At 44.5% G+C, this 15,891-nt stretch overlaps 1 protein-coding gene across 10 annotated transcripts in view; it reads right to left on the bottom strand.

Moving 5' to 3' along the window:
* PLCE1 (phospholipase C epsilon 1) overlaps positions 1–15,891 on the bottom strand; it is a 319,271-nt gene that overhangs the window by 97,263 nt on the left and 206,117 nt on the right. For all 10 annotated transcript variants that reach the window (XR_008292338.1, XM_053207694.1, XM_053207698.1 and 7 more), the window contains one exon: positions 2,449–2,594. Coding sequence is in view for 9 of the 10 variants with exons in the window: in XM_053207694.1 (XP_053063669.1) it covers positions 2,449–2,594 (146 nt within the window). In the remaining variant the exon portion in view is untranslated. The remainder of the gene's footprint in view (positions 1–2,448; positions 2,595–15,891) is intronic.

Raw genomic sequence — 15,891 nt, 5'->3', positions numbered from 1 at the left:
TGGGGGCACAAGACAAACCTCAGCAAGATCAATGGTTTTTTGTTAGATTGAGAACTGACACTGGTTTTAAAACTTTCCTTTTCTGTTTATAAAGGTACTAGATGCTTGTTGTAGAAAATCTGGAAAATACCAAAAATATAGAAAACCCACCCATAGTTCTACATCCACAGGCAACATTAGGTATATTTCCTTCCAGTATTTATTCTACTTGTAGATGTATGTTCTGAATGTTTTATAAATGTTGTTGTGTAAATATTGCTGAGGCTATTAAGTAAAGACAGCCTTGTTCCCAGATATTTTTATGCATTATATATTATGTGTTTTCCAATGATATCAAACATTTTTCAAAAACATTTTTGGTGGTTAAATAATATTCCATTGTAAGAATACATCATGTAATTTCATTCATTTCCCCACTGATATTCATTTGGGTTATTGTATTTTTCATTTTTATTTTTTAAAATTTATTTATTTATCTATGTATTTATTTATTTATTGCTCATGAGTGGGGGAGGGGCAGAGGGACAGAGAGAGGGAGAGAAAGAATCCCAAGCAGGCTCACTCCCTACTGTCAGCACAGGGCCCAATGTGGGGCTCGAACTCATGAACTGTGATATCATGACCTGAGCTGAAAATCAAGAGTCAGATGCTTAACCAACTAAGCCACCCAGGCACCCCTGCGTTATTTTAAATTGACACCATGATTGAGTAAATATTGTTATATGTAAATCTTTTTACTTCTAATTGTTTCTTCCAATGATCCACACCTCCCTGTGTAGCACAGACCCCACGCACAATCAACCAGTGCTAGTCTTATGTGACCAGTATAATGTGGTAAAGTGACAGCATGTGACTTCTGAGGCTGGGTCACAAAAGGCACTGCAGCTTCTGCCTTGTTTTCTTGTCATTCACTTCGGAGCAAGCCAGCTGCCTTGCTTTGAGGACAGTGATGTCCAGAAGAGAGGAAGTGAGGTCCCCAGCCAATAGCTGGCACCAACTTGCCAAACACAGAGGAGAAGTGTCATTAAAATAGAACTATGTTATCATAATGTAATCTTTTCTTTAAAGAAAAATACCAGAGGTTCTTTGTAGAAAATTTATCACAAAGAGAATCCAATCATCCAAATCACCTCCTGTTCTCCCAGTATTTTTTCTATTTTTTCCTTCTTTTGAGCCATGCCTGATACATCTGTGTGTATCATTTTGAATGCCAATGACACGGTCATTTGAGTTATTCTTAGTTAAGAAAGCTCAAAAGGACAAAAAAAATTCCAACTCTGAGAAATTTCCTTTTTCCCCCAACCACGAATCCCTTTGCAGGGATCTGGAGAATCAAAGAAAAATCCCGATAACGTTAGGGAGCAAGATCTATTTATAGTGAGAACCCTCACTGGGAAGGCGAATCTCAGACACTGAGAACAACAGGTTCGCTTTATGGGGCCTCACTGCATGCCAAACATGCATGCTAAACACTTCGTACTATCTCACTAAATCCTGGGTGAGGAAGTAGGTGCTTTTTATTATTATCATCCCCATTTTACAGATAAAGAAACTGGGGCTCAAGGAGGTCGAGCACCTTGCCCAGACCACACAGCTATTCCATGGGGGAGCCAGGATTTGATCCCATTGTTCTGACCCAACAACTCATGCTCTTCCTCACACCACATTGCCTCCATTAAGAGTGAGGGGCAGTTACTTTATGCCGGGTAACTGAGGCTTGAAAGGGAAAAAGGTAGAAGACTTTATTGATAAAATGGTGATCTTATTATTAGCTTAGTGGAGAAGGCATAAGAGCAAGATATCGGAGGTGAAGGGCAAGGACTCTCAAATCAAGGCTGCCTGCATTCACATCCCAGCCATTCCAGATGGCCTGGGGTGAATGACTTAACTTCTAACTCTAGTTCCTTCTTTTGCAAGATGTAGGAATTTTAGTATCTACCAAGAAACTGTTATGAGAATTAAAATATTTAATGCATAGGAAATGTACAGCCCAGTGCCTGATACATAGTAAGTGTTCAATAAAAATGAGAACTACTTTTATTGAATGCTTATTATCAGTGTTAGCCATTCCCAGGCAGTGGCTGGGATTCTACAGTGCTGAGGCAATTCATAAGGCAGAGCTGCAAAGAGATAGATAACAGTGGGGTTTATAGGACACAGAGGGTAAGCAGCGGTCAGTGATGGGACGGATGGAGTTATGCAAGCAGGAAATTTTACCCAGCTTGGCCAACAGATCAGAGCAGACAGTTAATTAGGAGCATGACTGGCCATAGGGGCTGAATTCTGCTACATCTTTGAGGGGCAAGGTTTGTGGTGTTAGCAAAGGATAATGTATTTCCTGCAAATAATCACTACTAAGTGCCTGGTTTGGGTAAATGTGGTTTCCAGGGCAATTAATTCAGTGCCATTCACCTCGTACCCAGATAACTGTATTCCCCACTCCCATACCTGAGGCCGGCCAAGAACTCCATGACAGCATTGTAGTTGCCCATGTTCCAGCAGCATTTGGCCACGTGCACTAAATAGGAGAAGACTTCTCGCTTCTCCTCCATGGAGCCCGCCGTGAGGATCAGCCACGTTACCCAGGAGCTCACCTAGAAAATGCAGAGAGGGGATCCACTGAACCTATGTCCTGAAAACTCAAGGAATATTTTTTTTCCACAGGAAAACTCTTTTTCTTTTCTTTTTTTCTTTTTTCTTTTAATTTTTAATGTTTATTTTTGAGAGAGAGTGTGTGTGTGAGCAAGGGAGGGGCAGAGAGAGAAGGAGACACAGAATTTGGAGCAGGCTTGAGATGTTAGCGCAGAGCCTGATGTGGGGCTCGAACTCACAAACCGCAAAATCATGACCTGAGCCAAAGTCAGTAGCTCAATAGACTGAGACACCTTGGTACCCCACTATTTTTCTTTTTTTTTTAAATCAGTTTAGTACTGGGAAATGAAAGACCCAGCTGAGAGATCGGAGGTGAAGCTCTGGGTCTCCATCACTGCTTTGCTATGGGATTCTGGGAAAGTCACTTCACTTCTCCATATTCTTCATCTTTAAAGTAAGGAGGCTGAAAGGTAATTCATGAACTCCCTCTCAATCCATAAAATTCCATGAGACTATAAGAAAATAAAGCCCAAGGATAATATCGATTAAAATACATATAAATACGTTTGACTGATGGGCAGCAAGATTAAATGCAATCAATGCACTTAGTCCATAAATAAAAGAATATTTAGCAAGTAGTAAAATGCATGCTATCAAATGAAAAATGCAAAAAAAATATATATTTAAACTATCTTTCATAAACCCCTTATCTATTATGCTGCTCAAATGACTAACTAATAATGAACAGATACTTACATAGCACTTACTATGTGCCGGGTGCCGGGAATTATTCTAAGCACTTTACATATGTTAACTCACCTCTCACAACAGTCTGGAGTCAGGGATTATTATTATCCTCATTTTATAGATGAGGAAACTGAAGGGCAGAGGGCCTAAGAGATTTGTGCAAGTCTTCAACCCAAAGTGGTAAAGCCTGAATTTGAATTTAGGCGTGTGGGCCACAGAGGTGGCACTATTAACCACTCACTAAATGCCTGATGTGTATATACGAGGTCTGGGATGAAAGTTATTCTAATGTGATTAGTTTTTTCTACGACACAGAGTATAACATTTAATAATGAGCTACTTCTAAGACCCCCCCCCCCATGATACGCAGCCTCAATCCTCTGCTTAATCTCTAAGATTATTTTGCTGCTACCTATACGTTGGTGCTTGAATACTTGTGTTCATTTAAGTTACTGTCTCCCTCCTAGCTAATGTCTGGACTGATAAACTTAGTTGCTAACAAACCAAAGCCTTGGTCTTGACCCCACATGGCCCATTAGCTGCACTGGTTCAGTAACAGTGCTGACACCTGGGACCACCTCATTTCCCTGGCCTGAGGGAGAGGGAGGCCAGAACACCCGCTCATGGTGACCCACGACAACTGCAACAAAAAAAAGAGTTTAAGGTCTACGGCATACTGCACTTCCCTCCCACCCCCACCGGCCCCATTGATAAAATGGTAGGAACGAATGACATTTAGTGCTGGCAGCAACCACAGAGGGCGGTCCAAACCCATTTTTCCAGATGAAGAATCTATGGCTCATGGGAGAAGTGATCTTCTGAGGTCACAGTTCTTGTTAATGTCGAAACTAGGACTCCCAGTGCGGTACTCTTTTATCTGATGAGGGGTGACAGTTTCTTTAAACTTGGCACCGCTTAGGTTTTCCTAAGCACTTGCTTAAGAGCTGCATATTTGAACACAGAGTCAGACTAAAAGGAGAAGATACCAAGGAGAGTACCAAAAGAATAATTAAAGCAACGAAAAAAGGAGAACAGAAGAGAGAGATGCTGAACACCTCTTCCCCTTTCTTACACAGAAACAAAAAGCAAAACAGTGGCACCAGGGACCTTCATCGGTAAAACAGGGTCACACCGTGGGACCAGCCGGGAGTGCTGATGCAGGATGTGAGGGACCACCTGCCGCCCTGAGCCCCTGCCCCAGCCCTGCCCCAGCCCAGGGGGCCCCGAGCACGCACCTCTGCTCTCAGCCTGCTCTGGACTTCGTTCAACATCAGGAGAACAGATCTGGAATCAGACTCCTAGGACAAGCCTGGGTCCAGATCATCCTGCAAGGAATTCAGAGCCTCTTGGGAAGAGGAGAACCTAAGATGGCCATTTGTTCTGATCTCCCGGGGCTGTTTTGAGCACACAGGAGCCTTCTCGAGTCCCAGATCCATCCTTTCTCCTGCGGCTATAAGCGATTCCTTGCTCACTATCTCTATGCCTTGTGCCCTCATCACCTGGTTACCCAGTGAAAAGTCACCTTTGTGAAACCCTGACTCTCCAGAGCAAGAAACTGTTTTGTCAATACTGACTGAGTGTCATGGGTGTTCTGTGTAGTTTTTCCTTTCATGTGGTTTGCCTTTAATGAGCCCTATCCTGCTCTGGGGAACTGTGAGCAAACACTTAGAGTCATAATTATTGACTCTTTGAGCTAGAAATTCACACTCATCTTCTTACAAATGAAAATAAATCCCCAAAAGTTAAAAGCGTTTCCCAAAGACACCTGATGCATTAGTTCTTGAGCCCTCTGGCTATATTCTTCTTGTGGCTGTAGTTCCTTTTTTACTGAAACTGCCAATCAGCAGCTCTGGAGAGTCACTGCTCTTTCAGGCTATTCTGGTCCCACACAGTGACTTACTAGTCTAGTGGCCTGAAAGGGTTAATCCATCTTCCCTTGGAGAGGCCAGCTTCACAGAGCAGACGCAGACCACCACGTGGTTGGTGCCTCAATCCTGATCATGCATCCAGATTTATTTCCTATCAGTCAAATCATTTTCCATATACTTTCCCACAATGTTAGGAAAAAAATAGCGATACAGTATTTCACATGGAAACCTAATTTAAACCAGCCGTTCCATCTCCAAGTGTGAGTCCCCAGGGCCTGGTTGTTGAGATTATGTAAGCACTGTTATCATAAACACACACACAAACGTACACACACACACACACACGCGCACACACACACACGCGCGCACACACACACACACACACACCATCTGCGTACAGACTTCAGGGACAAAAAAAAAGTCTTATTGCGGACTGATGTATTTATAATTTTATAGGCACTAAGTGATGTGACTTTCATCACTAATTATGAAAAACGAATGTCACAAAAAACCCCATAAGGATCTGGCAATGACTGAAAAATGTTGCCCAAGGCATAAACGGTGGTTGTATTTATTAAGTGGAAAATGGGATGTGTTGCCAATCCAGAAAGAATTTCAGGACTGGAATAACACAGAAAAACACAAAAACTGCACATAAAGAGAGTACTAAAACTCAAGTGTAGAGTAGAAAGGTGTTAAATGTGGCAGATTACTTTGCCCTATTTGAATGGTTAGCACAGAATAAAGACAGAATCTGGCCCCGGCCTAATTCCGTAAGAGTCCCTCCCAGAGGCTCTGTGATTACCCTGAGGACCTGACCCTGGGTACAGGCCTACAAACTCCACAACTGCTCCTCTCCAGACACTTCTTTTCTGCCTCTTTTGCTTTTGTCAGTACTCTCAGGCCTAGCCAAACTCAACAGCTTGCTCTCCTCACATCAAACACCTTGTTGGCATCACACAAGCTCAGTCTGGAAGGAATGCTTTTGCTCCATTCATAAATTACCTTTCCCTGGCCCCCACCATGTCCTGCCCGTGTCCTTTGTGAAGCCAAATCCTTACCTTGGCCACCAGGCCCCCATCAGTTCTGCAACCTCACCTTCGACCTTTCTCCACACTCCTGCTTTTAGGGAGATGACCAAGGCCTTTTCTCATTTCAGGGGTCTTCTATGGGATGGGTCTGCATGGCCCCCAGACTTTGATTAGGTAAAACTGCCCTCAGGACCTGCCCTGGGTCCCATGCTTTAGAAGGCCTGTGATGGGGTGGAGGGAATGGGTCTGCCCAGTGGCTGTGCACTCACTTCCAGATCATTCATCCCTGAAGACTCAGGACTCCCAAGTCCCCTGTCTAAACAGCTCAAGCCCACTTCTGGGCCTGCAAGAGCCTGGTATCTGGATCAGTCCTCCTGTAGGGAGATCATAACTCCAGGCCCAATGGCTGGCGGAGGGCCTGTGGGGGTGTGGTGTGTGGATGGAGTTTGAACTGGAGGTCTGAAGTGTCCACACCCAGGCACACAAGCCAGGATGGAAAGAGAAGGTGGGAAGGCCACAGGCTGGGGCCTTCTTTTTGCTTTGTCCTTTGTACTTCATCTTGGCTCCTCTAAGGTCAGGGGCAGGGCTGCCTTTAGGAATCTGATGAAAACACCACTTCCTTGAAGAGGACTGCTCTGATTTCCCATCTGGGCTGGGTGATGTGCTGGGCTATGTGGGGCCCCCAGTCTCCTTGACCCCAGACTCCCTGCACAGTCAGCACTGTGTTCCCCCAAAAGCAGACCCTGGGTCTGCCATGCCCACCAGTAGCAGTGCCCACAGTAAGTGCTCCATGAGACATGGCAAAAGAGTAAATGTGACCTCTTCTAGGAAGGCTTTTCTGATGCTCACCTAGCAACTCACATTCAACTTCTTCCTGTGACTTGATGGTGGACCCTGAGACCAAGCTCACATCTGCACTGGGATTCTCACTGCTGCAAGGATTTGCATCTGCTTTATTTTTATTGTATTTGTGTGTCTGACTCTTTCACATGGATCTGTTCTGTCTCCCCCACTAGACCTTACGTCCTCAAGGACTAAGAGCATCTTTCCCACATCTCCAGTGTGGGGGTGCTTGGTGCCTCTGACCGACAGGCAGGCCACCCAGGGTCCCAGGAGGCCTCTGGCAGAGAGGATTCTCAGTCTCCAATTGGTCAGGGATTATATTTGGGAAAAGGCCTGAACACTTCCTACTGCTGTTCCCAGGTCCAGAAAAAAGAGACAAATGTCTTTGTGCCAAAAAGTTTTTTTTTTTTTTTTTTAATATGCTGAGCAATGTTCATAGAAAGATGATCCTTTGTAGTGGGTATCTGGTCCCCCTAACTGCAGGGGCTGGGCTCGAATGGTGAGATCTAAAGAAGACAGTGAAAACCCAGACAAAGCCGCTCTGTCGATATGCAGTGCACATTGACATCTGCCCTTCGCAGAGCTTTCCTAAAACAACCCGTGAACCGTGGGCACGTGGGCATACACACACATTGTCAGACACACACACACACACACACACACACACACACACACACACACCCTTGCCTAGGTAGCACTCTTCAAAATGCACATCACTGGCCTTGGAACCTCTAGTGGTAGTAGTAGGGTGTTTGTTGAAATGCAGATTTCAAGTTCTTGCCCAGAGTCTCTGAGAGCAGGGCCCAGGAAGCTGCTTTTTTTTTTTTTTAATGTTTATTTTTGAGAGAGACAGACAGAATGTGAGTGGGTTAGGGGCAGAGAGAGAGGGAGGCACAGAATCCAAAGCAGGCTCCAGGCTCCGAGCTGTCAGTACAGAGCCCGACGTGGGGCTCGAACTCATGAGCTGTGAGATCATGACCTGAGCCGAAGTTGGATGCTCAACCGACTGAGCCACCCAGGCGCCCCAGGAAGCTGCTTTTTAAGATAACTCCCCGGTGATTCTTTCTCATACTTAGGGTGAAAACTACGTCACGGGTTCAGTGTCCCTTTCTGCACTCCTGGTGTAGCCCTTAGTCACAGCTGAAGCGTCATTTCTGTAGTACTGCACAGATGGCCGTCTCTGTAACCTCCCTGAGGCCGGGGTGTCGCCCACTTGCCAGCAGGCAGGGGCAGGCAGAGGGCCCAGAGGTGGAGAGCATGGCGCTGGGCTGAGTGAGCTGTGTTGGCTCCCATTCCACTGTCTCCTCATGCCTGGGCCTCAGGCAGGTCACCTAGCTATCAGCCTCGATTTCCTCTTCGGTAAAACGGGATAGTATTTACCTCATAACAGGATTGTGAGGGTGAGAATGGAGATTGTATCCAAAGGTCACGCGACACTGGGTATGTAGTCCCAGGCTCAATAAGTGTTTACTGCTAGGAATGCCATTGTTGGTGTTGTTACCTGAGCTGTAGAGAAGCTGAATTCCAGGAAGCAGGACACAGAAGTCCTGAAGAAAGGAATCTCTAGGTTCTCCTAACTGCAAGGAAGGAGTCCAAGGCTGAACCAGGAAGAATCTGTCCTTGCCCTGAGAAGGGTCTGTGCCCTGAGCACAGGCCTTTCCTAGCAAAAGGATTAACACACATATTCCCTCTTCTCTGAAGGCTTCCTTGACTCCTCATGAGGAATAAAATATCCCCTTTTTCCTATTCCAAACACCCAGTCCTATATGTATTCATATATGTGTGTGTGTGTGTACATATCCGTATACGTGTATGTGAAGGTATATTTCCAGTACTTTGTCCGAGACCAAACTTCCCCTGCTGGGAGCTCCTTACAGCAGGGGCTGTGACATATTCATGCTGGGAATCTCTGTGTTGAGGCTGCAGAGGCCAGCAGGTTACATATGCCCAGGCGTCCTTCTGGACATGAAGTGGCTGCAGGAGAGCCTCTTGAACTCCATGTCCTGCTTGGCATGTTTCCACCAGTGACTCGTGGTTTTGGAGGGACACAGAAGGGAAAAGAGAGGCCCCTAAAGGTGGCTTCTAGAGAAGCCCTAAATATACCTTGGATTATATTCCATCTTGTTCCCCTCACATTGTATCACAACTCTCTATAGAACAAACTCTAAACCTCTTTTTTTGGCCTTCAAGCCTAGCACCATCTGATCTATATTAATATCTTCAACATTAATTCCCACTGTTGGCCACCGCTCATCTGTCCGACATTTCAACCCTACTATGTTTTGTATCACTTCCTATTCTCTGGCTATTCCTATCTCTGTGCTATTGTCCAGTTTCCTTGGGATGTGAATACATAGGGAGTTTTGTGTGTTAACTCTGGCTGTCTGATGTCTCTTAGATGAATCAGCTTTCTTTATCTTCATCTATACAGAATTCATGGTGCTGCTCCTCCCCTGCCTTTAGGCCCGGACTCAGTGATTTGTTCAAAGATGGGTATATAACCTAAGCCAGGCCAACCAGAGCCCTCCTTGATTGAGTCTTTTCCTGAAACTATTAGGAAAAAAGACACAATTTTTTTTTTTTTTTTGCTGGAATTGTAACATGTAAAGATAGGAGTCAGATGCCTTTCGCCATGATATCAGGGGCACCTGCCTAAGAATGAAGATAACACAAAAGAAAGATAAAGATGGATTCCTGAGGACCTTAGATTCCTGACCAGCCATACTTGAAGTCCTATGAAGAGCCCATATATATATACCAAAAAATGCCCGAACTTTGCTTAAGCAGGCTTGAGTTGAGTTGCTGTTAACTTGCGACTGGGGTGGGAGGAAGCCTTGATAAATATGTCGGATGACCCTCCTTGTTTTAACAAAAACTTATTGAGTATGTTGAGGATCTACTATATCTCATGTACCATGTTGGACACTAGTAAACAAGACAGATATGGTACCTACTCTTGGGGAGGTTGGGACCTTATGGGGGAAAATAACATAAGCAAGCAATTAAAGAGCAGTACAGTAGATAAGATGATTGAGTAAGTACAAGGCCAAGTTTACCCATCTGTATGCTACCATCTTTGGAAGTCCAGTCTTTTTACCATTCCTTGGTCCCTGCTGGTCTCCCAAAGTACTTTATTCATTTCTCTGTAACGGTGCTTATTCTTTCCACAAACAGTTACTGTATGCCCATGAATCTGCCAGGAACTATGCTAGGCAGAGCAGGAGGAGTTGGAACAACTATAAGGAAAGTAAGATAGCATGTTCTGCCTTGCAGTTAAGTTAGTGGTTTATATATCCACCTTTTCTAAATTGTCAACTCCTGGAGGACAGAAATCATCTTTCTATTGTTTGCAGAACGTTGTCCCCACAGTTTGCAAAAGATGTTTATTCTCAAGTTCTTCAACTAAAAATTCCCTAAATATTCAAAATTCTAAATTCCCCAGAATTGTTTACTGTTTTTTTTTAAATACTTTTTGTTTATTTTGGTTCCATTTAACCAACAGTTCGTGTCACAAGTTACATGTAAATATTCCCAGGATGTGAATTCTAGAAGCTCTGACAAGTGCTCAATTCCAAATGTGACATACTTAATTTAAACTGCCTTTTTGTATAAAGAATACATTTATTAAAAGTTCTGAAAATGTTTTTGCTGCTCCACTCTTTGTGACACTGCATTACTTTTCTTTTTTTTTTTATGTTTATTCATTTTTGAGAGACAGAGTGTGAGCAGGGGAGGGACAGAGAGATAGGGAAACACAGATTCAGAAGCAGGCTCCAGGCTCTGAGCTGTCAGCACAGACCCTGATATGGAGCCCAAACCCAGGAACTGTGAGATCATGACCTGAGCTGAAGTTGGATGCTCGACCAACTGAGCCACCCAGGCACCCCTGCATTACTTTTTTAAAATTCAGGTATAGTTGACACATAACATTATATTAGTTTTGGGCATACAACATAGTGATTCAACACCTACATATATTATGAAATGGTGGCTACAATAAGTCTAGTCAACACCCATCACCATACTTAGTTACACAAAAATTTTTTTTCTTCTAATAAGGACTTTTACAAACTACTCTCTTAAGCAACTTTCAAATGTGCAATACGGTATTAACTATAATTACCATGCTGTACATCACATCCTCATGACTTAATTGTTTATAATTTGAAGTTTGTACCTTTTGACCCTCACACATTTTTCCCACCCTCTAACCCCCGCTTCCGACAAATACCAATCTGTTCTCTGTATGAGCTTGGTTTCTTGTTGTTGTTACTGTTTTGTTTTGTTTTTTAATTCTACATATAAGTGAGATCATAGGTATTTGTCTTTCCCTGTCTGACTTCTTTTACTTAGCTTGATGCCCTCAGGTCCATCCATGTTGTCGCAAATGGCAAGATTTCATTCTTTTTTATGGCTGTTTACTGTTTTAAAAGCAACCAGAGGAAACATGGAGACTTAGGTATGCAAATACCATTGCTGGTTAAATGGATTGTAGAGAAATGCCAACAGCTGTGCGGGATCTGTTAGCCTCTGCTCGATCTCCTACCATACTCCACTGGAGGGATCATTCATTCTGAAACCAATTATTAAATGGTACTCAAGAGTGAGACTTATCTCATTCATGTCCTCTCCTTTTGTGAAAGTATTTATTGATAGTCCTAGAATAGTGTCTTTGCTATTTCATTCCATTTCAATAATAGGATTAAAACCCATGGCTAGGAGTTCACATAACAAGTCTTGACATAAGTGAGTTGTTAGCTCCAAACTATCCTGATCCTATCGCAGGGCCATTTATGAATTTTGTTTCCTCTTCACATGATTTTAATAATAATAATAATACTTAACAACAGCTGCCATGTATTGGGCATGCACTTGTGAGAGGGACACTGCTTATCCCTTTTGATCCTCTTGGCCTCACAGGCTGGGACTAATGCCATTCCCATTTTACAAATGAGGAAGCTGAAGTTCAGAGTGGCAGAGGTAGCTTGTCCAAGGTTACACAACCTGTGCACTAGGAACGAGCCAAATCAAAAGCTTGTGCTTTTATATATATATATTTTTAAGTTTATTTAGTTTTGAGAGAGAGAGAGAGAGAGAGAGAGAGAGAGAGAGAGAGCGCACAAGCAGGGGAAGGGGAGAGAGAGGGAGACACAGAATCCGAAGCAGGCTCCAGGCTCCGAGCTGTCAGCACATAGCCTGACTCAGGGCTCGAACCCACAAACTGTGAGATCATGACCTGAGCCGAAGTCAGACGCTTAACCGACTGAGCCACCCAGGTGCCCCAAAAGCCTGTGCTTTTAAACTATTATGCTTTACTACTTCCCATTTTCTCTCATGAGCACAAGACCAAAGAGTGGATTCATTATAGCTTTTTAAACTGTATGAGAGCTCCAACAGCTACCCTGATCTATGAGCAAAGAAATGTCTTAACAAAACTATGGTGAGTTCAGCTCAAAGACCTAAGCAGCCGAGGAACATTCCCTTTAGAAACAGAACATTGGTGTTCTGAGAGGTTGTGGAGAACATGGTGTAAGCACATGCCGATTGTCTACAAATGCTCCTGTTCTGTCACCTGTCTAAAATTCCAAGTTTTCTATGACACGCAGAATAGGACAGGGTCCTCATGAATTCAAGAGTCTGGAAGGGAGAAGGCCTGGCAGATTCCCTCCTGCAGCTCACTCACAGAAACATCTAGGTGTCCCAGACAGAGGGTCAAGTGAGTCAGGAGATGTCCCCAAGCTTTCTCCCCAAGCTGTGGCCACCATTGGAGTGGTCCATATGCTTTCCCTGGTCCCTGCAGCCTCTTCATGCCAGATGAGTTGCAGGACCTTCAGAAAATACATACTCATTGAGCAAATGTTTACTGAGGGCTCTTCTATCCTCAAGGAGCTCACACTCTACTAGGCACTCCTCTGGCCACTGGAGCATGCAGTGAGCAAGGGAGACACCATCCTGCCCTCCCAGAAGATGGTGGCATTTGTACCATCCAGCATGATCCGTCCCTTCCCATCCCAGCTGTGATCTGGCTCCCATTGGGGTTCTCCTTTATCTTTCCTCGCTGGGGATCTCAGCTGAGCAATGCCAGTAGGCACTGAGAGAGGCTGACTCTGTCATAGGCTGTCTTTTTCCTTTTTCCCTTTTCTGACATCAGTGAAGGAATAATGTTATTAAGAACACTCTTATACAGTCTACTTAAAGAGACTGTTTTAAGTGCTTAACATGTATTACTTAATTTAAATCTACAACAACCCCATGAGGTATATGTCATTATCACCCCATTTTGTAGATGAAATGGAACAGCTGTCGGAGGCATTGTAGTCACTCACAACAGGGTCATACGACTGGTAAGTTGTGAAGGTGGGATCCCGACATGGGCAGCTCAGTCCCAGAGCCCATGTTCATAATACTGTCCTCTGCTGGCACACGTCAGTTCATGAGTGCTGGTATTTCTTGGGGCTCTGTCCTTGGCTCTTCTTGGATCTCTTCTTATGCTATACTCTTTCCCAAGATTATTTCCTTCACTTACCTGGTTTTACCCACCTCCCTGCTGCTATCTCTGAATATACAGGATATGTCCTGTATATCCAAGAATTAACTAGGCATTTCCACCCGAAGGGCCCAAGGGCTCTATAAGCCCATCCTGACCCCAGCCCTTGACTCCTCCTTCACCTTGCATCCCCACATCCAACTGGTTGCCAAGTAGCCCAGACGTCATCTCCTCCAGGAAGCCTTTCTTGAACCCTCACATGGTTAATCCATTCTCTGCTCTAACCTAGTTTTATCACTGATATGTGACCACTTTCCCCCGGCTCCTGCCACTGAGATTTGAGCTTCTTGAAAGCAGGTATTGATTGTTTTACTAATCTATTCCCCAGCACAGAGTCCAGCTTGAGTGGGAGGTGCTTAATAACCTCGTGTTCTGAGTCAGGTACAAGGCACTCCCTGCTGATGCTGCCCTTCTCAGAAGAGTGTCCAAGCACCTGGGTGTCCAGGGTATCTGGGGACTACAGTAGGGGAAGTGAGGCTGACAGCCCCACCCTGTCAGCTTGCTCTTTACCCAAGAGGTTCAAGAGACCAGTGCTGGGGAAGGATGTCTAGGGAGCCATGACATAGAAGGCTTATGGGTAATTTGGCCCATGACGGGAAGATCCCATTTTCCTTGAGACAATTTGGCATCAGAGAATGAGGGTAGTGGTGGCCTTCTCATATGCTCCAGAATTGGCTGGGCCCATTGTGAGGCGCCTTGAGTGATGGACAGGAAGGTGTCCCCCTACCCCCCCGCGCCAACTACTTAAGTCCCCTGGATGGGGAAGTCAGTGATTCGAAAAAGGAGGAAAGTGAAGGCTGTCTCTTGGGGCCACCAACAAGGGCCAGAGGTTCTGAGACATGCTGTGAATCACTTACGACCCCAGGTAAGTGGATACCTTTCACAGGAAACTAAAAGCAAGCCCAGCAAATCACGCTTTCCCTTGTAGGATCCAATGAGAAATGTTTGCCAATTGTAGTGAGGATGGTGAGCAGGGAACAGGAGACTAATAATGAAACCAACACTAATGATCAAGCAGGAAGGAGAGAATGGAAGGGAATAATATGGTATGCATGTGTTGGCATATGTTCCCCTGAAGACAAATCTGTGTGAAGAAACAAAGGACACTGGCATCTCACCAAGATCAATTACGTCCTGGCCAAGCTGGACACTGGTGGATATAACAGATCATTAAGGAGGTAATTCAATCTGCTGTCTGTGCAGTGCATGTGTGGAGGGGTGAGCTTCTGTGAATGAGACTTGTTAGGGAATAAATCTGATGAAAACCAGAATTCTGTCTCTTCAACTTCCTTGCTCTACAGGAGGGCAGGGGGAGAGGAGGGAGAACACAGGATGGGGAGCCAGAGAAATGCAGGCTCATTTCTTGGCACTTCTTTTTACTCTTTCTATGACTTTGAGCAAGGTTCCGATCTTCCTTGAGACTCAACTGCTCATCCATAAAATGGGGATAATAAATGTCCTGTATCATAAGGGTTGTGGTGACTAATAAAATAGACAATATATGTAAAGGGCCCTCATTCTTGGAGCAGAATACATACTCAATAAATGTCAACTAATATTGATAATTAAAAATAATAAGCAACTTCTTTTTCAAGATACAGTCTTTGTAGAAACAATGTTGGCCTTTTCATTACAGTGCTGGCTTCCCTTCTCTGTTTCACGGAGAGGAACTTTTTTTTTTAACGTTCATTTATTTTTGAGAAAGAGAGAGAGACAGAGTACAAGTAGGGGAGGAGCAGAGAGAGAGAGGGAGAGACAGAATCCGAAGCAGGCTCCAGGCTCTGAGCTGTCAGCACAGAGCTCGATGCGGTGCTCGAACCCATGAACCATTTGATCATGACCTGAACCGAAGTCGACGCCTAACAGACTGAGTCACCCAGGTGCCCCTTGCAGAGAGGAACTTCTAAGGATTAAGCCTTCAAAAAGAATGAGCCTTTGTGTCTTTTAACGAGGCCAGAAAGGAGAGGCAGAAGAAAGGTGGAAAAGGGGCAAGGCAAAAATTGAGAAAAAAATGTATCAACAGAAAGTCTAAGGGCCGCTGGCATGAAGGGAATAGGAAACAGGAAATGGGGAAAGAGGGCGTGGGCAGGGCCTGTGTGAGGAAGTGAGGACACATGGATATGGTTTGGTTCGAGGGGAAGTGCTCAGAAAAATAATGGTGCATCACAAATAGGTTTTAGAAGGGTGACCTGAGGCCCTCGGGCCCTCTGTCCGGGAATTATCAGGTCCATGAACTACAATTACACTTGATTCAGAATGGGAT

Source organism: Acinonyx jubatus, chromosome D2, assembly GCF_027475565.1.
Source record: "Acinonyx jubatus isolate Ajub_Pintada_27869175 chromosome D2, VMU_Ajub_asm_v1.0, whole genome shotgun sequence".
Taxonomy (NCBI): domain Eukaryota; kingdom Metazoa; phylum Chordata; class Mammalia; order Carnivora; family Felidae; genus Acinonyx; species Acinonyx jubatus.
The sequence above is the reverse complement of the archived record's forward strand: the minus strand, read 5'-3'. Positions and strand labels throughout refer to the sequence as shown.